The sequence below is a fragment of the Coregonus lavaretus genome (genome assembly GCF_964263955.1).
Source record: "Coregonus lavaretus genome assembly, chromosome: 29".
NCBI lineage: Eukaryota > Metazoa > Chordata > Actinopteri > Salmoniformes > Salmonidae > Coregonus > Coregonus lavaretus.
Window position 1 is genome coordinate 5,300,079 of NC_140016.1, and position 21,361 is coordinate 5,321,439.

General features: G+C 41.7%; 3 protein-coding genes across 5 annotated transcripts in view; 1 reads left to right on the forward strand and 2 right to left on the reverse strand.

Annotated features, from left to right (window-relative positions):
* Nucleotides 1-202: 202 nt before the first annotated feature.
* Nucleotides 203-6,126, forward strand: LOC311105169 (nudC domain-containing protein 2-like). Its single transcript, XM_084147224.1, has 4 exons — nucleotides 203-643; nucleotides 4,340-4,388; nucleotides 4,597-4,748; nucleotides 4,967-6,126. The coding sequence occupies exons 1-4, from the start codon at nucleotides 455-457 to the stop codon at nucleotides 5,048-5,050; spliced, it is 474 nt and encodes a 157-aa protein (XP_084003350.1). The 5' UTR covers nucleotides 203-454; the 3' UTR covers nucleotides 5,051-6,126.
* A 43-nt stretch (nucleotides 6,127-6,169) lies between these two features.
* On the reverse strand, nucleotides 6,170-12,246 carry LOC311104830 (cyclin-G1-like). Of its 2 annotated transcripts, XM_084146757.1 has the most exons (7): nucleotides 12,024-12,189; nucleotides 10,134-10,397; nucleotides 9,601-9,854; nucleotides 9,182-9,260; nucleotides 8,546-8,656; nucleotides 8,150-8,244; nucleotides 6,170-7,638 (listed from the first exon to the last, which is right to left on the reverse strand). In XM_084146757.1, the coding sequence occupies exons 2-6, from the start codon at nucleotides 10,395-10,397 to the stop codon at nucleotides 8,173-8,175; spliced, it is 780 nt and encodes a 259-aa protein (XP_084002883.1). In that variant the 5' UTR covers nucleotides 12,024-12,189; the 3' UTR covers nucleotides 6,170-7,638; nucleotides 8,150-8,172. The 2 variants fall into 2 exon arrangements, with proteins under 2 accessions (XP_084002883.1, XP_084002882.1); XM_084146756.1 differs by lacking the exon at nucleotides 8,150-8,244 and having other exon boundaries at nucleotides 12,024-12,246.
* A 1,871-nt stretch (nucleotides 12,247-14,117) lies between these two features.
* LOC311105140 (septin-8-A-like) overlaps nucleotides 14,118-21,361 on the reverse strand; it is a 27,862-nt gene continuing 20,618 nt past the window's right edge. Inside the window, exon 10 of one of the 2 annotated variants that reach the window (XM_084147171.1) lies at nucleotides 14,118-14,223. In XM_084147171.1, coding sequence (XP_084003297.1) covers nucleotides 14,169-14,223 — 55 coding nt within the window. In that variant the 3' untranslated portion in view covers nucleotides 14,118-14,168. Of the gene's footprint in view, nucleotides 14,224-18,983; nucleotides 20,493-21,361 lie in introns of those variants that run through there. The other variant, XM_084147170.1, reaches the window with a different exon arrangement.

Consider the following 21,361-nt stretch of genomic DNA (forward strand, 5'->3'; position numbering starts at 1 on the left):
GGGAAATGTAAACATTTTAAGTGTTATTGTATTTTCGGGGAGCTATAATCTTCCAGTTGTTAAAATGTATAATCTCGGATGGAATTTCAAGGATATTTGTGATTTAGCTTTAGATCAAGATTCTTGACCCCTTGAGCATTGCGCGTCTAAACAGCAGGTGGCGCTGTCTGTTCTATTTGGCGGTTGAGACACCGGAAACTCCACCAGCGAGGAAGTAACCCCATTATGTTTCTGGATGAACTAACTGACTGGCGTAAACACTATCCCACACAACTTTTGTCATATTTTCTAGCTAGCTTATTCATATAAGTATATGTTTTGGGATGGTGCCATATCGTTAGGTCGGTACAAGTTAGGATCTGATCATCGTTTGAGAGAATAAATAACATTTAGCTAGTTAGCCGGTTAGCTAACCATCAGATCAGGAGGCGTGAGAGGGTCGCTAGCCAGCAGCATGTCGGTCCACTTCGAGGAGAGAAGCGGTGTTATCCCGTGTAAAACACCATGGGGAAATTGGTCCCAAACTATGGAGGAGGTATTTATTGAAGTGAATGTGCCCCATGGGACGTCTGGCAAAGAAGTCAAATGTATTCTGGGATCTAAACAGATAGAACTACACGTCAAAGGACAACACGTCTTCAAGGTAGGCATCACAACAAACACATTTCAGAGTTACGTAGGGAGTGAACGTTAATAAGGGTTAGCAACATGGACAAAATCGGACCTTTCTGGAATGAAAATGGATGGCCCTCCCTTCAGCAAAATATATTTAACCTAAACCCTCCCTGAACGTTTGAAAAAACAAGTGACCCTCCCCTTTCCACAAAATAATAATTAAAACAAAGTGGATAGCAGAGAACATGTCTACCGTTTACCCTCACTTCTTGGACAGACCAGAGCCTTAGACATGCCGTTTTAGAAAGTGTTCTTCATCCTGAAAGCATTACATGGCAACGCAGAAATGTTGATAGCACACAGGGCTGCGGGCCAGAAGGTTGTGGGTTCGCAGACCACCGTGGACAAGAGTAGGGGTAGAAAGATCTCCTTTATAGTTAAACCATTACATGAATCTATCATCGTGTTTGCAGGTCCGAGGAAAAATAGCTTTTCATAAAAAATGTCATGCAATTCTACGTCATCTTACATATTAGCAGAATATGTTTTAATACCACACAAATTACCGAAATTACAGGCTAAGAATGGGCAGAGAGATGTGTTCATTTTATCATCTTTCTCCAATGCCAAACCAGTGTGTCTTGTTTGCAACGAAACTGTCCCAGTTTGCAAATAATTAAATCTGAGACGTCATTAGGAATCTGAGCATGGTACTTTAAAAAATTAGGCCTACCTTTCCACCCCAGACATAGTAGGCTTACCAACGCAGAAACATTTAATTTTAACTGCTGGCTACTCTTCCATGGCTTAACCCAACGGGAGAAGGTCACAAGTGTTTCACTAAAAGCTGTCTGGGTTTAAACATCTTATATTTTACCGGAAGTTAATAGCTTCAATTGGATTACTTCCCAAGCAAAGTATATTTTTTGTCTCCTCGGCTAAAGAAGGATGTAGCGCATCCTCTAAACGTCAAAGAAAGGAAACCATATCCCCATATGTATCGTAGTAATGTTTTCCCGGGTATTTTAAAGCTTGTTTCTAGAATAAAGCATCGCGGAACCAAAGCGCTGGTAAACAGTAGATCACTTTATATAATCAGATCCGTTTTATTTTCTTCAAAATCTTAAGCCTGTGCTTTTTGCCATTTTCAATTCGAGTTTTGGTTTTAACTTAACAGCCCTTCACTGACATGGATGTAGGCTATTTAAAGAGTGCAGACAAATCTATGGATATAGCAGCCTATAGCCTAATTTCGTCTTTCAAACAGGTAAGAAGAAATAGGCTCCAACACAAAGCCCTCTTGTTGTTAGTAAAGTCTAATTAAAATGAAGACGTTGAAAGGAATTCTGCTTATTTGAATGTCTACTTTCAGCACCACCAGCTGCCATTTCCGATTAATTGTGCCACAGCTGCTGCTTCAAGTTTCAGCACCACAATGTAAATTACTAAAATCTGTCTTATTGTGAGGTCAATAACTCTGATAAATACATCAGGGGCAAGAAACATATTGTTTTTAATCAAATCAGTTATAGTAGTAGCAAGCTATCAAAGTTGACCTCCAGTCCTCCTTCTCTTCCTCACGCTCTCTTTCTCAAACTGAACAGAAAGTATCCAGACCCCTTCCCTTTTTCCACATTTTGTTACGTTACAGCCTTATTCTAAAATTGATGAAATTATTTGTTTTCGTCATCAATACTCCATAATGACAAATGGAAAACAGGTTTTTAGATTTTTTTTGCAAATGTATAAAAAATTAAAAACAGAAATACCTTATTTACATAACTGTTCAGACCCTTTGCTATGAGACACGAAATTGAGCTCAGGTGCATCCTGTTTCCATTGATCATCCTTGAGATGTTTCTACAACTTGACTGGAGTCCACCTGTGGTAAATTAAATTGATTGGACATGATTTGGAAAGGCACACACCTGTCTATGTAAGGTCCCACAGTTGACAGTGCATGTCATAGCAAAGACCAAGCCATGAGGTCGAAGGAATTGTCTGTAGAGCTCCGAGACAGGATTGTGTCGAGGCACAGATCTGGGGAAGGGTACAACAAAAAAAATCTGCAGCATTGAAGGTCCCCAAGAACACAGTGGCCTCCATCATTCTTAAATGGAAGAAGTTTGGAACCACCAAGACTCTTCCTAGAGCTGGCCGCCCGGCCAAACTGAGCAATCGGGGGAGAAGGGCATTGGTCAGGGAGGTGACCAAGAACCCGATGGTCACTCTGACAGAGCTCCAGAGTTCCTCTGTGGAGATGGGAGAACCGTCCAGAAGGACAACCATCTCTGCAGCACTCCACCAATCAGGCCTTTATGGTAGAGTGGCCAGATAGAAGCCACTCCTCAGTAAAAGGCACATGACAGCCCGCTTGGAGTTTGCCAAAAGGCACCTAAAGGACTCTCAGACCATGAGAAACAAGATTCTCTGGTCTGATGAAACCAAGATTGAACTCTTTGGCCTGAATGCCAAGGATCACGTCTGGAGGAAACCTGGCATTTCTAAAAACCTGTTTTTGTTTTGTCATTATGAGGTATTGTGTGTATATTGATGAGGATAAAAAAATAAAAATTAGAATAAGGCTGTGACTTAACAAAATGTGGAAAAAGTCAAGGGGTCTGAATACTTTCTGAATGCACTGTAGGCTAGTCCACGTGCAAGATTATTTTCAGAAGAAGCCTTTTCCTGAACAGCCATTGGTTAGGCAGCACACTTTAAAAAAAAAAGTTTCATCAGCAAGAGCAGAGCAGGCCAGGGCTCAGGGTTGTAATATCCATTGCCGTGTGTAATGCAGCCTAGTTTTATTTACACTGTCCCAGCAGCTATCTTTGCTCTGTGCTTCTCCCAGCATGCACTTCGTAGCCTATAGCCTAAATAGGCTATGGATCATGTGATTGAAACCACACTAAATAGCCTATAGACACTTGATATTGCGCAACCAGCAGAGAATCAGAGATGAGGGGTGACATCTGTAGCACAACCATACAGAGCCTGGTAAGAAATAGAAAAAGCATGACTCTCCCCCATTTTCCTCCAGGTAACCAAATTTGTACATTTCAATCCATCCCTTAGTCTCGCGAGGCCATCCTTCCAAAACTTGTCTAGTTTTACCTGCATAGGTGACTCCCAGATAATTATATAATAATAATATGCCATTTAGGAGATGCTTTTATCCAAAGCGACTTACAGTCATGCGTGCATACATTTTTTGTGTATGGGTGGTCCCGGGGATCGAACCCACTACCTTGGCGTTACAAGTGCCATGCTCTACCAGCTGAGCTACAGAGGACCACATAATTCCCACTACATTTATTCTCCAAGCACACATTATTTAAAGAAACGGTCTGATAAATATGTAGCTAGTACATAGTTATTTACAGTACAGAATGGTGTCTTGGTGAAGGTGCTTCGCTCTCTGATTCAGGTTAACCTAACGTAGCAGGCGTTAAAAGGCGCCTGGGCGGAGTTCCCACATCCGTTTTTCCGGGGAAACTGAAGTTAGGTTGAGAAATACTGTATCCCTGAAAACCGGTTTTCTGGCAAACCTGCGTAGCTAGATTCATGTGAATTTTGGTAGTCATGTGATTGTGAACTGTGAGCTTATTGGTCAATTTTTAATGACCTGTTTGTTTGCTGTGATTGGTTGCAGGTATGCACACAGGTATGAATCTGAAGGATTGCATATTGTATTTGCTTATAGTCCTGTCTCTTGTACTTCCAGGGTGAATTATTTGGCACCACTGTTGCTGATGAAGGAACGTGGACATTAGGTGGGTTTCTACTAAGTCATCCACTCTCTTCTAATTCAATCAACACATTATGGTTGGATGTAAACCTTGCATAATAAATCAGTCTTTCACAAGATAGACTCGTTCATTGCCCTCGACACATTTCTCATCCAGTGGATAAGTCATTAGCAGATATTGGTTGAAAATAAAGCCTAAGCGATCACTCTCCCCCTCCACACGTCTGATCCAGAGGATAAGTGTCTGATCCGTATCGTGCTGATGAAGACCAACAGGGAGGCAGGTAACTGCTGGGCCTCTCTGCTACAGGGAGAGTACTGTGCTGATGCCTGGCTCCAGGACCAGATGCAGAGGAAACTAACTCTGGAGAGGTTCCAGAGAGAGGTAAGTCATGGCAATACCAGGAGTCATTTCCATAGAGGTGATGAATGATACTATATCAGTCACACGAAGAGCCAGAACAAGCCTCTTTCTTCATCCACATTATCTGAAGAACCTGGATAGATGAAGGCATTTTAACACGCAGGCTTGCTTCTTCTGTACTGCTTTCACTTCTCTACGTTAAATTAATTTTGCTGTGTCACTTCCCACTCTGTCAACAGAACCCTGGCTTTGACTTCAGTGGAGCAGAGATCTCTGGGAACTTTGCAGGTGGTGGGCCAGACTTCTCCAGCTTGCGGAAGTAAAGTGACATCACAGTGTTGTTAAACAGCAAGAGGGACCCACCCACTGTACAGTATGCCTGAGACTTCTGTCATATGGGACACGGTTGAGGCCTGCCTAGGGGTGAAGAGATTGTACTGTACAAGGACAAATACTGCGTTCATAACCAAGTGGGAAGGTGGTATTTACAACATATGACTGGGGAAAATCTGCTTGAATGCCCCTCCAACTAGTAATTACTAGTGGGAAACGTATCATCCCTGAGCTCCGACTTCTCCCACACGCTGACCTCGAACAGCATTTTCAGCAACAAAATATTTATAAAAAGCAATCTATAAATATGGTTTTGAACACTAATTGGTTTACAAGCATGATATCTGTACTTTTATTTTTGATTTTTTTTCAGTGGTAGATCAGCTTAATATTGCAGATAGATTGTATCTTCTATCAATGAAATTGTCTGCATCACTTCCAATCCCCCATGTTTTTTTTCTATATACACATATATACACACACATATCCTTTTCAAAATATATATTCCCCTTTATTACTTTCCAACCCCGCCACCCTTTCCCCACTTGGAGTAGACTAGTGAACAACAACGCCTAGGCCTCTACTTCCAGCCCATACCCACTATCTACATTTTATGGACAGTCAATTTTACAATAATTACATTTTGTTCTTTCTCCTGAAAAACTTCTCCGCTCAACCTCTCCGATCATTTTAAACTTTTAGTTTATGGCTGCAGCTGCTTGTTGGCAATAAGTGTATCTGAAATGTTCAAAGCATATGAATGCATCCAACTGGTATTTTCAACTTCACACCTGGTAATTACCACCTTCCCACTTGGTTATGAACTCAGCATAGGACGAGCAGTTGCCTTTGGGCAAAGAATGGACAATGTGTTCTGAAACCATATGCTAGAATTTGAAACTATAAGCGTAACTGTACAAACCCACACCCTGCCTTTTCTTTGTACGCGTTTAGGATTGGCTTTTTTAAATTCTGTCAAACCTGTCAGACTGCATAGCCGTAATTCAGTTCAATAGCTTTCATTGTGGAAATCTTGTGTGGATTTATAATAAATAGTTGAAAAATGGTCTTGATGGATGTGGTTTCAAAACATTGACAGTGCAACCAAACAGCTTTTCAATATCGTTTTATTGAAAGGTCCAAACATGGGTTAAACAGGAGAAGTTCCAACTTTCAGGCAAAGTTTTCAAATTTCAGATCAACTTAAATTCTTAACTACTTAATTTGTCAGATGAATTGTGGGGCCTATGGTCAAATACTCTAGTAAATGGAAATCAAACTAACTTAATTTCCTATATCTACTGTGCTTACCTAAGTGACTTGAGAGTGCATTTACAAATCAGTTCATTGCGAGTGGTTGTTTTCTAAAGGCTAAGGTTTTGCCACAAATCAAGAATTCAACGTCACATCAGACAGTGGCTGTAATGGCACCCTAGTGGGATACCATGTCATCCACAGCCAGTTGCAGCTCAAAGAGCATGCTATCCTGCAAGCTAAAACCAATACGTGTGCAGGACCATCGCTAGTTTCATCACATCACTGAGGAAACCTCAACGAACGCCCTCACAAGTACCACATTTTTATTTATTTCAAAAGTTAAAAAGAAAAAAAAAGTTCCTTGGGTAGAGGAGTGTGCATTTAGGCCAGTTCATCAACCTAGGGTGGAAGTTAAGGGTTTTGGGTCCGATTTCTTGGTTCCATTGTTTTTGCATTTTCACAAAACCCTTCTCCCTCCTCTTCCACATAGTGGACTGAGGACCTAGGTGGTTCTATACTTCTTTGCTTAAAACCAGCAACCACGATAGAATACTATGCAGAGTATTCATGTTGGTACTGATTCAGATAAGAACATACTGTATACACGCGCGCAAGCATTTCAACCAGGAAGGATTTAACCGTCGCTAGATGGCAGCGGATAAACCCACTCTTGACCGGGCATTAATCCCTTAGGTTCAATTCTAAGTGGCACCCTATTCCCTATAAAGACCAATCAGCTCTGGTCAAAAGTAGTGCACTATATAGGGATTAGGGTGCCATTTCAGACACACCTTAGTCAATGAAGCGGATGTAGGCTAATAAATAGTAAGCTTATTCAAAAAGTACCATGACAGAACAGAAGAACCAGGAGAAAGGGGGAAAGATAGTTGTTACAGGTTTTCCCCTTAAAGAACTACATCATCCATAATGCAGTTCTGTAAGGGCAATGGGTTAGTGATGGAGGTGGGTGACCATGTAGCAACCGTGGAGTACAGGAAGTTGTCGTCTTTTTGCTATTTTGCCATGAAACTGAAAAACAAAACATGTTTTTAGGGGAGAAGAGGTGGTAGCCTACTTCTCGTTTTGTTTCTGTACTCCTACTTTTGTATTGGTCACCCACCCCCAGGGTTCAGTAGGCGGACTCAGGGATTGTGGGCATATGGGCGATCTTGTAATAGCTGTGTTTCAACGTGCGTTGCGTTCTGCCAGACAGGATCCAACGAAGCCTCTGGCTGTTGGGCTTGGAGACCCTGGTGGTTGAATACTCAATCAGACACTTCATAACCAACTCTCTCACAATAACCAGGTCCCCTTCTCGGACCTGAGGAAACACACACACGGAGAAACAGGGTGAGGAAAAACAGAACTATTATCATGCAGCATTGGCAGCCCATCAGAGTATTCATTTATTTTAAAACCTGCCAATCAGAGAGTGTTTGTTCGTTAGTGCTGCTGGTCTGTTTCCCCCTTTCTTTACTGCATCATTAAAAAACATAATCCAGAGAGGGTTCCCAATTCCAAAGACTCAATTCAACGTCTTGATTAATCAACTAGCCTACATTTTTCAATGAACCCTCAACATTAGGTCATCCGTTGGGAAATAGGCCTTGGGGCTCCAACACACAGAGCAGAGCAAAAGCTCCACCTCATAGCTAACAGTGGCTGCGTCTCAAATGGCAATTTATTCCCTGTAGTGAGTGCACTACTTTTGACCAGGCCCCATTTGGCCCATTTGGGACGCAGCCACTGTGTCAAAACACCTTCCATTGCTGGGTTGTGTTCATTAGGCACCAAACAGGGGGGAAAAAAAACTCAAAACGGGGAGGAACTACCTTGGACTTGTCCAATAAGAAACTCATTTTCTTTGAGCGCATCTTTTCTCTCGTTTTCCGTTGCAAAACATTTCAAACGTTTTCCGTTGTATGCCCTAATGAACAAGACCCTGGTTAGTATCCTGTTACAACAGGCATGTTTGGGGAGTGATATGACACTAGGTGGTAGCCTGAGTCCCAGGTCTGTTTAATACTCCTCTTGCCAACTCCTATTCCCAATGTTTGGTGTGACGACATAGGAGCAAGACAGTACAAACAGATCTGAGACCAGGCTAGCTGGCTAGTCTGGACAGTAAACACTACAGATCTGAGACCAGGCTATCTGGCTAGTCTGGACAGTAAACACTACAGATCTGAGACCAGGCTATCTGGCTAGTCTGGACAGTAAACACTCACAGTGAGTTGCTGCTGGAGAGACTGGAAGGCGTTGAACAGCTTGTCTATGTGCTCGTGGTCATGTTGCTCCTGAAGCTCCAGGGTCAACAAGGACAGGGCAAGCAGAGAGGGCTGTGGAGAGGAGAGAGAGAGGGGGGAGAGAGAGGGGGGGGGAGAGCGAGAGAGTGGGGGGGTAGAGAGAGAGAGGGGGGGGGTAGAGAGAGAGAGGGGGGTAGAGAGAGAGAGAGGGGGGTAGAGCGAGAGAGAGGGGGGTAGAGAGAGAGAGGGGGGGGTAGAGAGAGAGAGGGGGGGGTAGAGAGAGAGAGGGGGGGGGGGTGGTGGAGAGATTTAGTTTGCATGAAAACTACATATTAAGAGTGATCTTTGTATACATACATTTTAGTTGGTTTGAAACTATTTTGAGTATGTCTTTCACCCACACACTCAAAGCTCATCAATCCTCACCCCTTTCCCAAGTGCCCTGCCCAAAATAGGCCTAGATCCAATGTCACAACATGAACTAGCCTACATACACCCCTTGCTCCTGTATTTTATAGTCAAGTTAAAATTGGTTTGCCTTGACACATAGTATTGAGAGATTCTAAATTAAACAAAAAAACACATTTGTTTTTGACACACAGAACTACAGTATCTTACCTTGACTTTGGCGAAGGTGAAAGAGCAATGGCAGGCTTTCAGCTGTGCTTCTAATCTCTCAATGTTCAGGATCTCCTTGCTATGGAGAGAAAATGTGTTTTAATAATGTCTGTTCAAGTTGTTTGTCAAGTCTTTTATAAAAAGGCATAAGAGCTAAAGGATGATGTTCATATGTAATGGACATGAGAGAGAGAGAGATGCACTGAACAAAAATATAAACGCAACCTGTAAAGTGTTGGTCCCATGTTTCATGAACTGAAATAGAAGATTCCTGAATTTTTCCATAAACACAAAAAGCTTATTTCTCATGTTATGGACCCCCCCTGCCAGATCCAGCCTGCGTGCCGTATGTTTGACACCCCTGTTATATACGGTATGTAGCCCAAGGCTACAGTCTATTAGATCTACAGTCATCGTACCAGTCATCTTCAAGTGTGTCCTGGATGCGGCTGTAGAACAGTCTGAGGAAGTGGAGGGCTGTCGGGGCTTTGACCTTCCAGTAGAGCTTCTCCAGAATTATCTTCTCCATCCTCATCATGTCGGACACGGTGAAGCGGTTCTGGCTGATCCGGATCAGCTCGTTGGCCATGGGGACGTTCTTCTCCTCCTCCGAGGTCTTCACAGCGATGTAGAAACAGGACAGGCCCACACATGACAGGTGCTTCGGCTGGATCTGGGATAACGGTTAAAAAGGTTATGTTAAAAATGAGAGTTCTTGATTATCATTCATTTTATTTTTTGGGTCATCTCTGGTATATTTTCACAGTGAAGAGCCTGTACAACATTCTTCTGATATTACAGAATAGACCTAGATGTATGATTTTACAGTCCTTGTGCCTCGTAACGGTAATTTGTTTTCCTGTCTCTATTGCTTACTCAGCTAAAACCAAATGAATAAAATACTAATTTTAATAATTCCTAATCAAAACCCCATCTGATGTCCAGGTCTTACCTTCATGACGGCGAGGAAGCGGTCCAGCAGGTTGACGGCCAGGGAGAAGGTCTCGGCGCTGAAGCCAAAGAACCTGGTCAGAGACAGGAGGTCCTTCACCTCGTACTCCCTGAGCCGGGCGGTCATCCTCAGGCCGTTGTCATGGGCCGTCTCAATGATCCTCAGACCGCTCAGCTTGGCCTGGTACCTGAACTCCTGGTCAGTCAGAGCCTTCAACTGCACGGCGAAGGGCAGAGCACCTGGTCCAGTCACTGTGGGAAGCATCTATGGAGAGGGAGAGGAGATAATGTAGGTAGGCCATCATTAAAGTACATTATTAATTCATGGGATTTGATTATATAATGTTTCAAATCAACTTCATGAGTACTGTCACTATGACCATCTATGGAAGAAAGGGAGACAATGTACGTTATTCATTCAAGGGAATTGATTAACAAGAGTTTTAATATCAAGCGTTATCCACAGTTAGGATAGTCACCATTTCGTTACATTTGTGTAAGAAGTGGGATAGTATTGATAGTAATAATATTTCATATCAACTTGATGATGAACCATGAGTAGCCTAGCCTACTTTTATTTGAGGTGAAATTAAAACTAGTTTGGGGATGTTTTGGCAGTATGAGTCACAATGGTACTGGTACGTTGGAAAACGTGTTAATGTGTTAATATTTTGTACAAGTTACTGCCCAAGCCTATTACTCTTCCCTAGTAGAGACAAGACTGTTCCTTTCTCCATTGATCGAGATCAGGGGTATTCAACCGGGGCTCAGCAGAGCTAGGCTATTGCAGGGGGTCCACCAAAATATATTTAAAAATAATATGGGCATCTTTTTTTTTTTTATGTTTGTTTTTATATTGCTAGCAACAGAATAAAATCATTTGGAATTATACCTACAGTAGAAAATAGTAGAATATCTTCCTAATGGGTTCAACTTTATTTATCAACTCCTAATTTTGAGCAAATTACACTCACTAGAGTATCTGACAGAGGCTTTGAAAAAGGATCCGCTAACCTGTGCCAGCTACTGGTTAGCTTTCTTGACTTGGACATTCATTTTTGCCAACACATGGCTAACTTCTGTTTAACCAGCTGCTCCTAGCGAAAATGTGTTTGGAGTTACCTTTCTAGCTAATAACCCATGTTGAAGTTTACACTTCCTCTGATCTAGATGATTACAGTATATTATCATTATTCACTACTGCTCCCTGGTCACCGTGATCCCTTGAATTGTTAATGAACTGGATCGAACTGGTCTGAATCCTACTGTATGGGTGGCAACTTACTACTGCATTGGGACATGTCTGGACATGTCAAAAACGACGTCGTCTACCACATACACCTGCCAAAAAGGTTATAATTATCTCGGTGTAAACTATTAGCAATACAGTTCAAATGGACAATAAAACAGTACGGTTTAAAAGAGAAGACTGATCTTTACTAGTGTGAGATGTGAACACAAGGCCAGTGCGTCATTACATCCACAGCGCTAGGTCTGCGTGCTGTGTCAGGACATGTTCCCTGCCCATAGAAACCAATGGAGGATCAGAAACACCGAGAGTAGCAACTTCAACGCAACTAATACTACAAAAACGTATACATATTTCTGATCCAAAGAACACAGGTCTACATTATAAATTGATGTTAGTGTTATATTTGCATCTAAAACAGATTATTCATAAAACAGGCGCTTTTATGAGTTGAAGGCACAGCAACTGGACAACAGGCCATTTCAAAATACACCAGTAGCCCGTCAAGGCTGCAAAATAACGAAACGATCATGTAGGATATCGTTGAAACAATATGGCTACATAGCGACATGATTTAACATTGTAACTAGCGCCTGGAAGCCAAAGAGAAAGAGGTATAATGCTGAAAATGAGTGCTCGTACCTTGTCTTTGATATGATTAGGAGTGTTAGTTGTTGCAGTGGAAAGTGTCCAAACGGATTAAAGATAATAGTTTCAGGAAAAGATTACAGCATGTACTTTCAATAAGAAAGCTTTAAGCAAACTTAATTTCCCCTCCTAAGCACACCCCTAACCCTTGGCGAAAGGCGAAAGAAACGGGCTTTTCGGCTTTAAGTACTAGTCCAGACTTATGCCCAAAAATAGCAAGGTCTAATTGGTCAGTGGTGAAACGACACTCCCTTCTTCTCAGTTTTCATTCGATACAAACCCATCAATCAGCAATAAAGTCACGCCCTTCACATTAGTGGGTGGGGTTATGTTATCATGCGGAGAGTAGAGGCAGGCCTTCTTTGGAGAAAGAACGATCCCGGCACCTTGGAACGCAGAGAGAGGTGTACAACTCACCGTACAACCTCCAGGGTATGTATTGTGCCATATTGTGGACACGCTGAACAGTTTGTTGCACACGGTCTATGGTTGCACAATGTAAAAGGAATCTCTTGAATCATTAGGCATATATACCTGTGCTGTGTGTCAAACTACTGTTATAAATCGAGTTTCCATAAATTGAATGCATGTCAATTATTTATGAACCATTGTGCATTTAGAGGTCCAAACAACCATTTGCAGATTGGCTTTAATCTGTAACATTTTCACAATGAATGTAAAACCAACTATTCAAAAAGTAGGCTATTTGGTAACTGTAAACCGGTAGCTCGGTCTGGACCATAGAGTCACTGGTCTGGACTCTGGAACAGTCTAGAAAGCCAGGGGCTGGAGGGGGAGAGAGTGCAGTGGCGCGCTCGGACACCCTATTAGCCTGTACAGACATGAGGAGAGGAACTAACCAAAGTTCAGAGCTGTCAGAATGTATTCATTAACATTGGATCAAAGAGAGGTGAAGACATTTTTCAAAGTAGTTTTATTCATAGCGAGCAAATACAAATCTATACGAGATAGGGTGTAATCAATCACTTTTATAAGACAACATATTTTAAGATAGTTTAAACTATAATCTTGGACACTTCAGGATAAAATGTATATATTTTTAGTAGTTTTAGTGTAATTTCAAATGACAATTGAAAGAACCTCGTATTGTTCTGTTTGGAATATTGTTCTCAATTTCAGACAAATTCAACAATACACCTTGGTGATTAGTAGTGGTCTTTTATTAGCCATCAAATGATACAATCCCAACTGTTCCCAACCACCACAGCACAAATCACATAATTATTTTATTTTAAGTAGGTAGACTAAACCATAGATCATATGGGGGGTCCACAAAGTCACAGTATGTTAAATAAAGTTATTATTCCTTATAAATAGACAACCCTAACAACCTCTTGCAGGTTGCAGCACCCTTAATAAAACTATTTCATTTTCACAGTGGGATAAGACAAGTCACTAGTCAATAAATAGAACAGGTAGGTAAACCCTGACAGCAGCAAGGAAAGCACATTCATTAAATTAAATTAATAAATAAGCTCTAGGGGGAGTTTTAATCTGAACATTGTTATCTTATAGCCGGAGTGCCAGTCTGCTACTGCTTTCTAGAACAGAAACAGACCGGCACCCCGGCTAGTTATCTTATGCTTATTGAAGAAAGTCATCTGTAAAATGTCATGCAGAGAAGCATGCTATAGAGCTTTAGAGCTACAGCGCATCAGCTTTTTATTGAACCAAAGTCGCATCCCCAATGGCACCCTATTCCCTATATAGTGCACTACTTTATAGCCCTGTAGATAGCCTATATACTTTCTAATTATTAGAGAAAGTGTGTAATACTATGCTGAGCTTGGACTGTACTGTTTATGGAAGACTCCAGGACCAGGTATAGGTAGAAACATCACTTGAAGAGTTCAGGAAGGAGAGCACGGCACAGCAAGGTGTGTGTCCCAAAATGGCACCCTATTCCCTATGTGTAGTGCACTACTTTTGACCAGGGGTTTAGGTCAAAAGTAGTGCACCACATAGGGAATAGGGTGCCATTTGGGACACACTCAAGGATTTTACAAAAATGTAGCTTCGCATCACACTGTAAAAAATAAGTAAGCTCAATAGATTGTTAATTGTCAATAGGGGAAGAACAGAACAGCCATCCTTTTGGCGTGGTAGAAAGTCAGTCTTCTAATTTAAATTCCTTCCTGATGTTAGGGAGCAGGCAGACGGAAGACTAAAGAAGCTATGAGAAGAAAAGGAAAAGGTCAGGTCATTAATTTGAACAGGAGACAAGCAGGCAGGCTAGCATACAAGAGCATACACACTGCATACCCAGGAAAGTCATGATGAGTGAACAGAACATAAACCTATATTACTTGACATTCTCGAAATCTTTACTCACTGGGAATTGAGTACTGTACATTTATGGACAAGAAGATTACGATTATATAACTAAAAGTAGGCTATAAGTAAGTTCATATTCTAAGAACCAGTATTTTGCATATACCAATCCCTAGATTAAATGTTAATTACATAATTACCCCTCGCTTGAAGCAGGTTAATACAATGACAATATCTGCTATTCATTGATTCATTGCCTGGGAACAATAAAACAATCTCCCTTATGTAACTCAAATAACCCAGGCTTACTGGAGAAATAAAAACTAGCCTGGACACAGACCTGTTTGTGCTCTTGTCTACTCCACTGCTCATTGTCAAGCCATTCATGCTGGAGTAGGCATCATCAACAAACAGACTAGCACTCAGGCTAAAATAAAACAGAGTAAAGTAATGGGTGGGGGAAATGCAGGGTTGGGACAAAAAAATTAATGACCCACAAACACCACAGTCAACCAGGTCTTGGGTAAGACCACAGTCAACCAGGTCTTGGGTAACACCACAGTCAACCAGGTCTTGTGTATTTTAAGATGCCCTACTACATCTGATCATGTAATACAGTTACCTGGCTACCCAAACTCCTTGCTCCGGGCCAAACGCTAAGCCACGCCCACAGAAGTTAGTTTATTCACCGCAATGAGTCTGGATCTGAGTACCTCCCAGACGATTTCTAGAACGCAAACGCATTCTAACCGTTTTGATTGGTCCCAGAAACCGATGGATTGGGCCAGAGCCAGAATATCCGTGGGTAAAACGGCGTTTAGAAAAATGTGTCATTGGCTTTGATACTCTGATTGGTTAGAGATGATCCAATCGATGATGACTATGTTTTGTACAACACCCCTCATTTTGACGTTACCACAAACGACTTCAATGATGGCAGTCTCAGAGTAATTCAGTTTGAGTCGTCAGGCAAGCAATACAGAGGACAGAGAAGTAAAGTACAGGTACGTGATCAGTATGTCTGGTAAAACTCAGGTATTCGATCTATACATTCATTATAGGATGTAAATATACAGCATTGATAAAACCATGATTAACCAGCAATGCATACACGGCCCAAGTGAAGTCCCTTCTTCTTCTTTATTGGAATGAAAATATCTTCTTCTCTTTCCTTTTAACAGTAACATTCAGACATAAAAAAAAAACAGTCAGAGGCATGTCCTTCAGCTCTGTAAACCATAGCTCCTCTCACCCTTTTACCTTTGCATATTTAATTCAAATTGTATAGAATGGTCCTTTCAACCTTATTGCATAGTATAGTTGCCATGGCGCCCTAGTAGCAGCCGAAGCACAGAGGTCCTGTAAAATGTGTACATACACTATATACTTTATAATTATTATAGAAAGCATATATACACAAAAGTATGTGGACACCCCTTCAAGTTAGTGGATTCGCCTATTTCAGCCACACCCGTTGCTGACAGGTGTATAAAATTGAGCACACATCCATGCAATCTCCATATTCAAACATTGGCAGTAGAATGGCCTTACTGAAGAGCTCAGTGATTTTCAACATGGCACAGTCATAGGATGCCACCTTTCCAACAAGTCAGTTTGTCAAATTTCTGCCCTGCTAGAGCTGCCCTGGTCAACTGTAAGTGCTGCTATTGTGAAGTGGAAAAGTCTAGGAGCAACAACGGGTCAGCCACGAAGTGGTAGGCCACACAAGCTCACAGAACAGGACCGCAGAGTTCTGAAGCGCATAAGAATAGTCTGTCCTCGGTTGCAACACTCACTACCGAGTTCCAAACTGCCTCTGGAAGCAATGTCAGCACAATAAATGTTCGTTGGGAGCTTCATGAAATGGGTTTCCATGGCCAAGCAGCCGCAAACAAGCCTAAGATCACCATGCGCAATGCCAAGCGTCGGCTGGAGTGGTGTAAAGCTCGCCGCAATTGGACTCTGGAGCAGTGGAAACGCGTTCTCTGGAGTGATGAATCACGCTTCACTATCTGGCAGTCTGACAGACGAATCTGGGTTTGGTGGATGCCAGGAGAACTCTACCTGCCCGACTGCATAGTGCCAACTATAAAGTTTGGTGGAGGAGGAATAATGGTCTGGGGCTGTTTTTCATGGTTCGGGTTCATAGTTCCAGTGAAGGGAAATCTTAACGCTACAGCATACAATTACATTCTAGACGATTCTGTGCTTCCAACTTTGTGGCAACAGTTTGGGGAAGGCCCTTTCCTGTTTCAGCATGACAATGCCCCCGTACACAAATCGAGGTCCATTCAGAAATGGTTTGTCAACATCGGTGTGGAATAACTTGACTGCCCTGCACAGAGCCCTGACCTCAACCCCATCGAACGCCTTTGGGATGAATTGGAACGCCGACTGCGAGCCAGGCCTAATCACCTAACATCAGTGCCTGACCTCACTAATGCTCGTGGTTGAATGGAAGCAAGTCCCCGCAGCAATGTTCCAACATCTAGTGGAAAGCCTTCCCAGAAGAGTGGAGGCTGTTATAGCAGCGAAGGGGGGACCAACTCCATATTAATGTCCATGATTTTGGACTGAGATGTGGCAGGTAGCCTAGCAGTCAAGAGCGTGGGGCCAGTAACTGAAAGGGTGCTGGTTCGAATCCCTGAGCCGACTAGGTGAAAAATATGTCTGTGCCCTTGAGCAAGGCACTTAACCCTAATTGCTCCTGTAAGTTGCTCTGGATAAGAGCATCTGCTAAATCACTCAGATGTAAATGTTTAGATGAGCATACTTTTGGTCATGCAGTGTATTTAGTTATTTTGTCTGTGTTTTTAAATTGTTGATTTTTAAAATCAACTCTTTTGTTTTTGATAACATCGTTTTTATTGCATATATCTGGTGTTTTTGAGCCATGGATTTGCAGATTGACAGACAGGTTAACACCTTTTGGCTTGGCTAGCTAGCTAGCTAGCTAAATGGCTAATGTTTTTGTTTGAAAAATGCATCTGGACACAGTACCAGCTTTTTTGTTTCATCTGGCTGCCAATTCCTGATCTGCTAACACCATTTGAGTCACCGCCTGAAGCGTGAGAGGAATGGGAGACAGAGGAATACAGCAGAGCTAAGGCCAGTGAGGACGACTGGCTACTATTCTGAACTTAGTGTGGTGAGCGTTCTAGCGCCCAGAGCTGCTGAGGCGTCACCCAAGTGCGTGCTACACAGAGTGGAAGAGGGGAAGTCCAGTGGATATAAGAGCCAGGCTGGTTCCCAGACTTGCCCTCTACAAGATCATCAGCAGACTCCATCACCATCATCTACCATCCTCTGACCAGCTCTCTCCGCTCAAACCATGAACTGAACTTCACAGGATGCAGCTTTCAAAGACTTGTCCTCTATTGGTTAACCTGTCATGATATATTATGTTAACCTGTCATGATATATTATATTGACCTGTCATGATCTATTATATTAACCTGTCATGATATATTACATTGACCTGTCATGATATATTATATTAACCTGTTGTCACGCCCTGGCTCTGGGGACTCTTATATGTTGAGCCAGGGTGTGGTTTTTCTATGTGTGATTTTCTATGTTTTGTTCTAGTTCGTGTTTTCTATGTTGGCCAGGGTGGTTCCCAATCAGAGGCAGCTGATTCTCGTTGTCTCTGATTGGGGACCATACTTAGGCAGCTTGTTTGGCACTGTTGTTTGTGGGATCTTGTTCCGGTAGGTTTGTGTTCAACCCAGGACTTCACGTATCGTTTGTTTTGTTGTTTTTGTTCGTGTGTGTACTAGAAATAAAGTATGTACGCATATCACGCTGCGCCTTGGTCCGCTGTTTATAACGATCGTGACACCTGTCATGATACATTATATTAACCTGTCATGATACATTATATTAACCTGTCATGATACAATATATTAACCTGTCATGATATATTACATTAACCTGTCATGATATATTACATTAACCTGTCATGATATATTACATTAACCTGTCATGATATATTACATTAACCTGTCATGATATATTATATTAACCTGTCATGATATATTATATTAACCTGTCATAAGATATTATACTAACCTGTCATGATATATTACATTAACCTGTCATGATATATTACATTAACCTGTCATGATATATTATATTAACCTGTCATAAGATATTATATTAACCTGTCATGATATATTATATTAACCTGTCATGATATATTATATTAACCTGTCATGATATATTATATTGACCTGTTATGATATATTGCTTGTTTGTTTTTGCTCATGGAGCGATTTGAGATTCTATGAAAAGCGCAATAGAAATGTAATAAATTATTATTATGAAATGTACTGTACTCTAGCTAGCTACAGCATCATAACATACTGGACTCTAGCTAGCTACAACATCATAACATACTGGACTCTAGCTAGCTACAGCATCATAACATACTGGACTCTAGCTAGCTACAGCATCATAACATACTGGACTCTAGCTAGCTACAGCATCATAACATACTGGACTCTAGCTAGCTACAGCATCATAACATACTGGACTCTAGCTAGCTACAGCATCATAACATACTGGACTCTAGCTAGCTACAGCATCATAACATACTGGACTCTAGCTAGCTACAGCATCATAAACTACTTCGTAATATATAAAAATAACCAGCACCTAGATATAGTATTAATGTGCATATATTCGTTTACAAGTTCTGCATTCATGTAAGACAGCACTGGATTAATTATTACACTTCTATTGACTATAGCTTAGTCATATTTAGATTACTTTACATTTACATTTACGTCATTTAGCAGACGCTCTTATCCAGAGCGACTTACAAATTGGTGCATTCAATTTATGAATTGGGGGTCTGCTGTCCCCCATGGGGGGTGGGGGAAGAAGGATTACTTTATACTATTCCAGGTATTCCTTAAAGAGGTAGGGTTTCAAGTGTCTCCGGAAGGTGGTCAGTGACTCCGCTGTCCTGGCGTCGTGGGGGAGCTTGTTCCACCATTGGGGTGCCAGAGCAGCGAACAGTTTTGACTGGGCTGAGCGGGAACTGTGCTTCCATAGAGGTAGGGGGGCCAGCAGGCCAGAGGTGGATGAATGTAGTGCCCTCATCTGGGTGTAGGGTCTGATCAGAGCCTGAAGGTAAGGAGGTGCCGTTCCCCTCACAGCTCCGTAGACAAGCACCATGGTCTTGTAGTAAATGCGAGCCTCAACTGGAAGCCAGTGGAGTGTGCGGAGGAGCGGGGTGACATGAGAGAACTTGTGAAGGTTGAACACCAGACGGGCTGCAGCGTTCTGGATGAGTTGTAGGGGTTTAATGGCACAGGCAGGGAGCCCAGCCAACAGCGAGTTGCAGTAATCCAGACGGGAGATGACAAGTGCCTGGATTAGGATCTGTGCCGCTTTCTGTGTAAAGTAGGGTCGTACTCTGCGAATGTTGTAGAGCATTTGCATGTATAAATACACAAATGCATAATCCATGTTATTACACACATACAAATTAACACACACACACACACACACACTCACTCACTGTCAATATTTGATGCAATGATGGGCAAACTATATTAGCCTGGAACCCAAGCTGTTGCTCTGTTTCAGAAGCAGTTTGGAAACCAGGCTAGAACTATATGTATTATTTTCCTAGTAACAGTAAAACAGTCCTATTAACGTTTCTGCTGGGAAAAACTTGCTTTACGTTTCCTGGTTTTAATGCCTATGTATGTTTTTCCGATGGTTTATGGACACACATTCACACCAGGAATGTAAAACAACATACGCTAAGTTATCATAACAGAGTCCACGGTTTTCTTTTCACACGTCTTGTGGAGTCAGCACTGGAGAGACAGGCTCCGTGTGTCCCAAATGACACCCTATGGGTTCTGGTCAAAAGTAGTGCACTATACAGGGAATAGGGTGCCATTTGGGACCCAAGCATAAAGACCTTTCTGATCTTTGAATACACAGCGGCCCACAGCCAGCTCATCATCACACACATCGCTCTCGCTCGCTCTCTCACATGTATTGCCAAATAGGTGTCATTGGGTCCATTCACACAATCTGAGAATGAAATAGTCCCTGAAGATAAAAGTGAAGATAAAATAAGTCCCTTGTTCCCATGGTGATGAAGAGAGACATTCCTGGTTGCCTTGGTGTTGCTGTGGTGCCATGAATCAACTGAAAGAAAGAAAATATGACAAAAAAATGGTAAAACGAAAATGTATAGAATTTGATAAATGAGTTGGAAATCAAAGAAAAATGTATTATGTAAAACTAAAAATTACTAGCTTGAGAATGCTGTGTTAACAATGATCGAAATTATTTCAACATTATGTCTGTTTCAGTTTTACATACTGAACAAAACTGTTTTATGATCCGTCCATCTTCGCACAAAGAAATAAAATATGACCATCTCTCTATGAATAAAATGAACTGGTTATATTATGAAATGTGGGAACTGTCCAGTAGAGGGCACTATAACCTCCACATTAACGAGTCAGCAGAGTCGTCATCAATAGTCAACCTTTCACTTCCTCACATTTTATCACACATTTCCTGTCATTGAGACTCTATGAAGTTAAATGTCAAACAATGTCTCTCTTTGGTCTGAGGAGAGAGACCATTATTCCATTAAAATAGACAGACTGACACTGGGACAGAAATACAGACAGCAGCGTGTAACCACTGCTTCTTCTTTATGCAAGATGTCTAACTCTGAACTAAATAGGCTACCATCTAAGATGTCTAACTCTGAACTAAATAGGCTACCATCTAAGATGTCTAACTCTGAACTAAATAGGCTACCATCTAAGATGTCTAACTCTGAACTAAATCGGCTACCATCTAAGATGTCTAACTCTGAACTAAATAGGCTACCATCTAAGATGTCTAACTCTGAACTAAATAGGCTACCATCTAAGATGTCTAACTCTGAACTAAATCGGCTACCATCTAAGATGTCTAACTCTGAACTAAATAGGCTACCATCTAAGATGTCTAACTCTGAACTGAATAGGCTACCATCTAAGATGTCTAACTCTGAACCA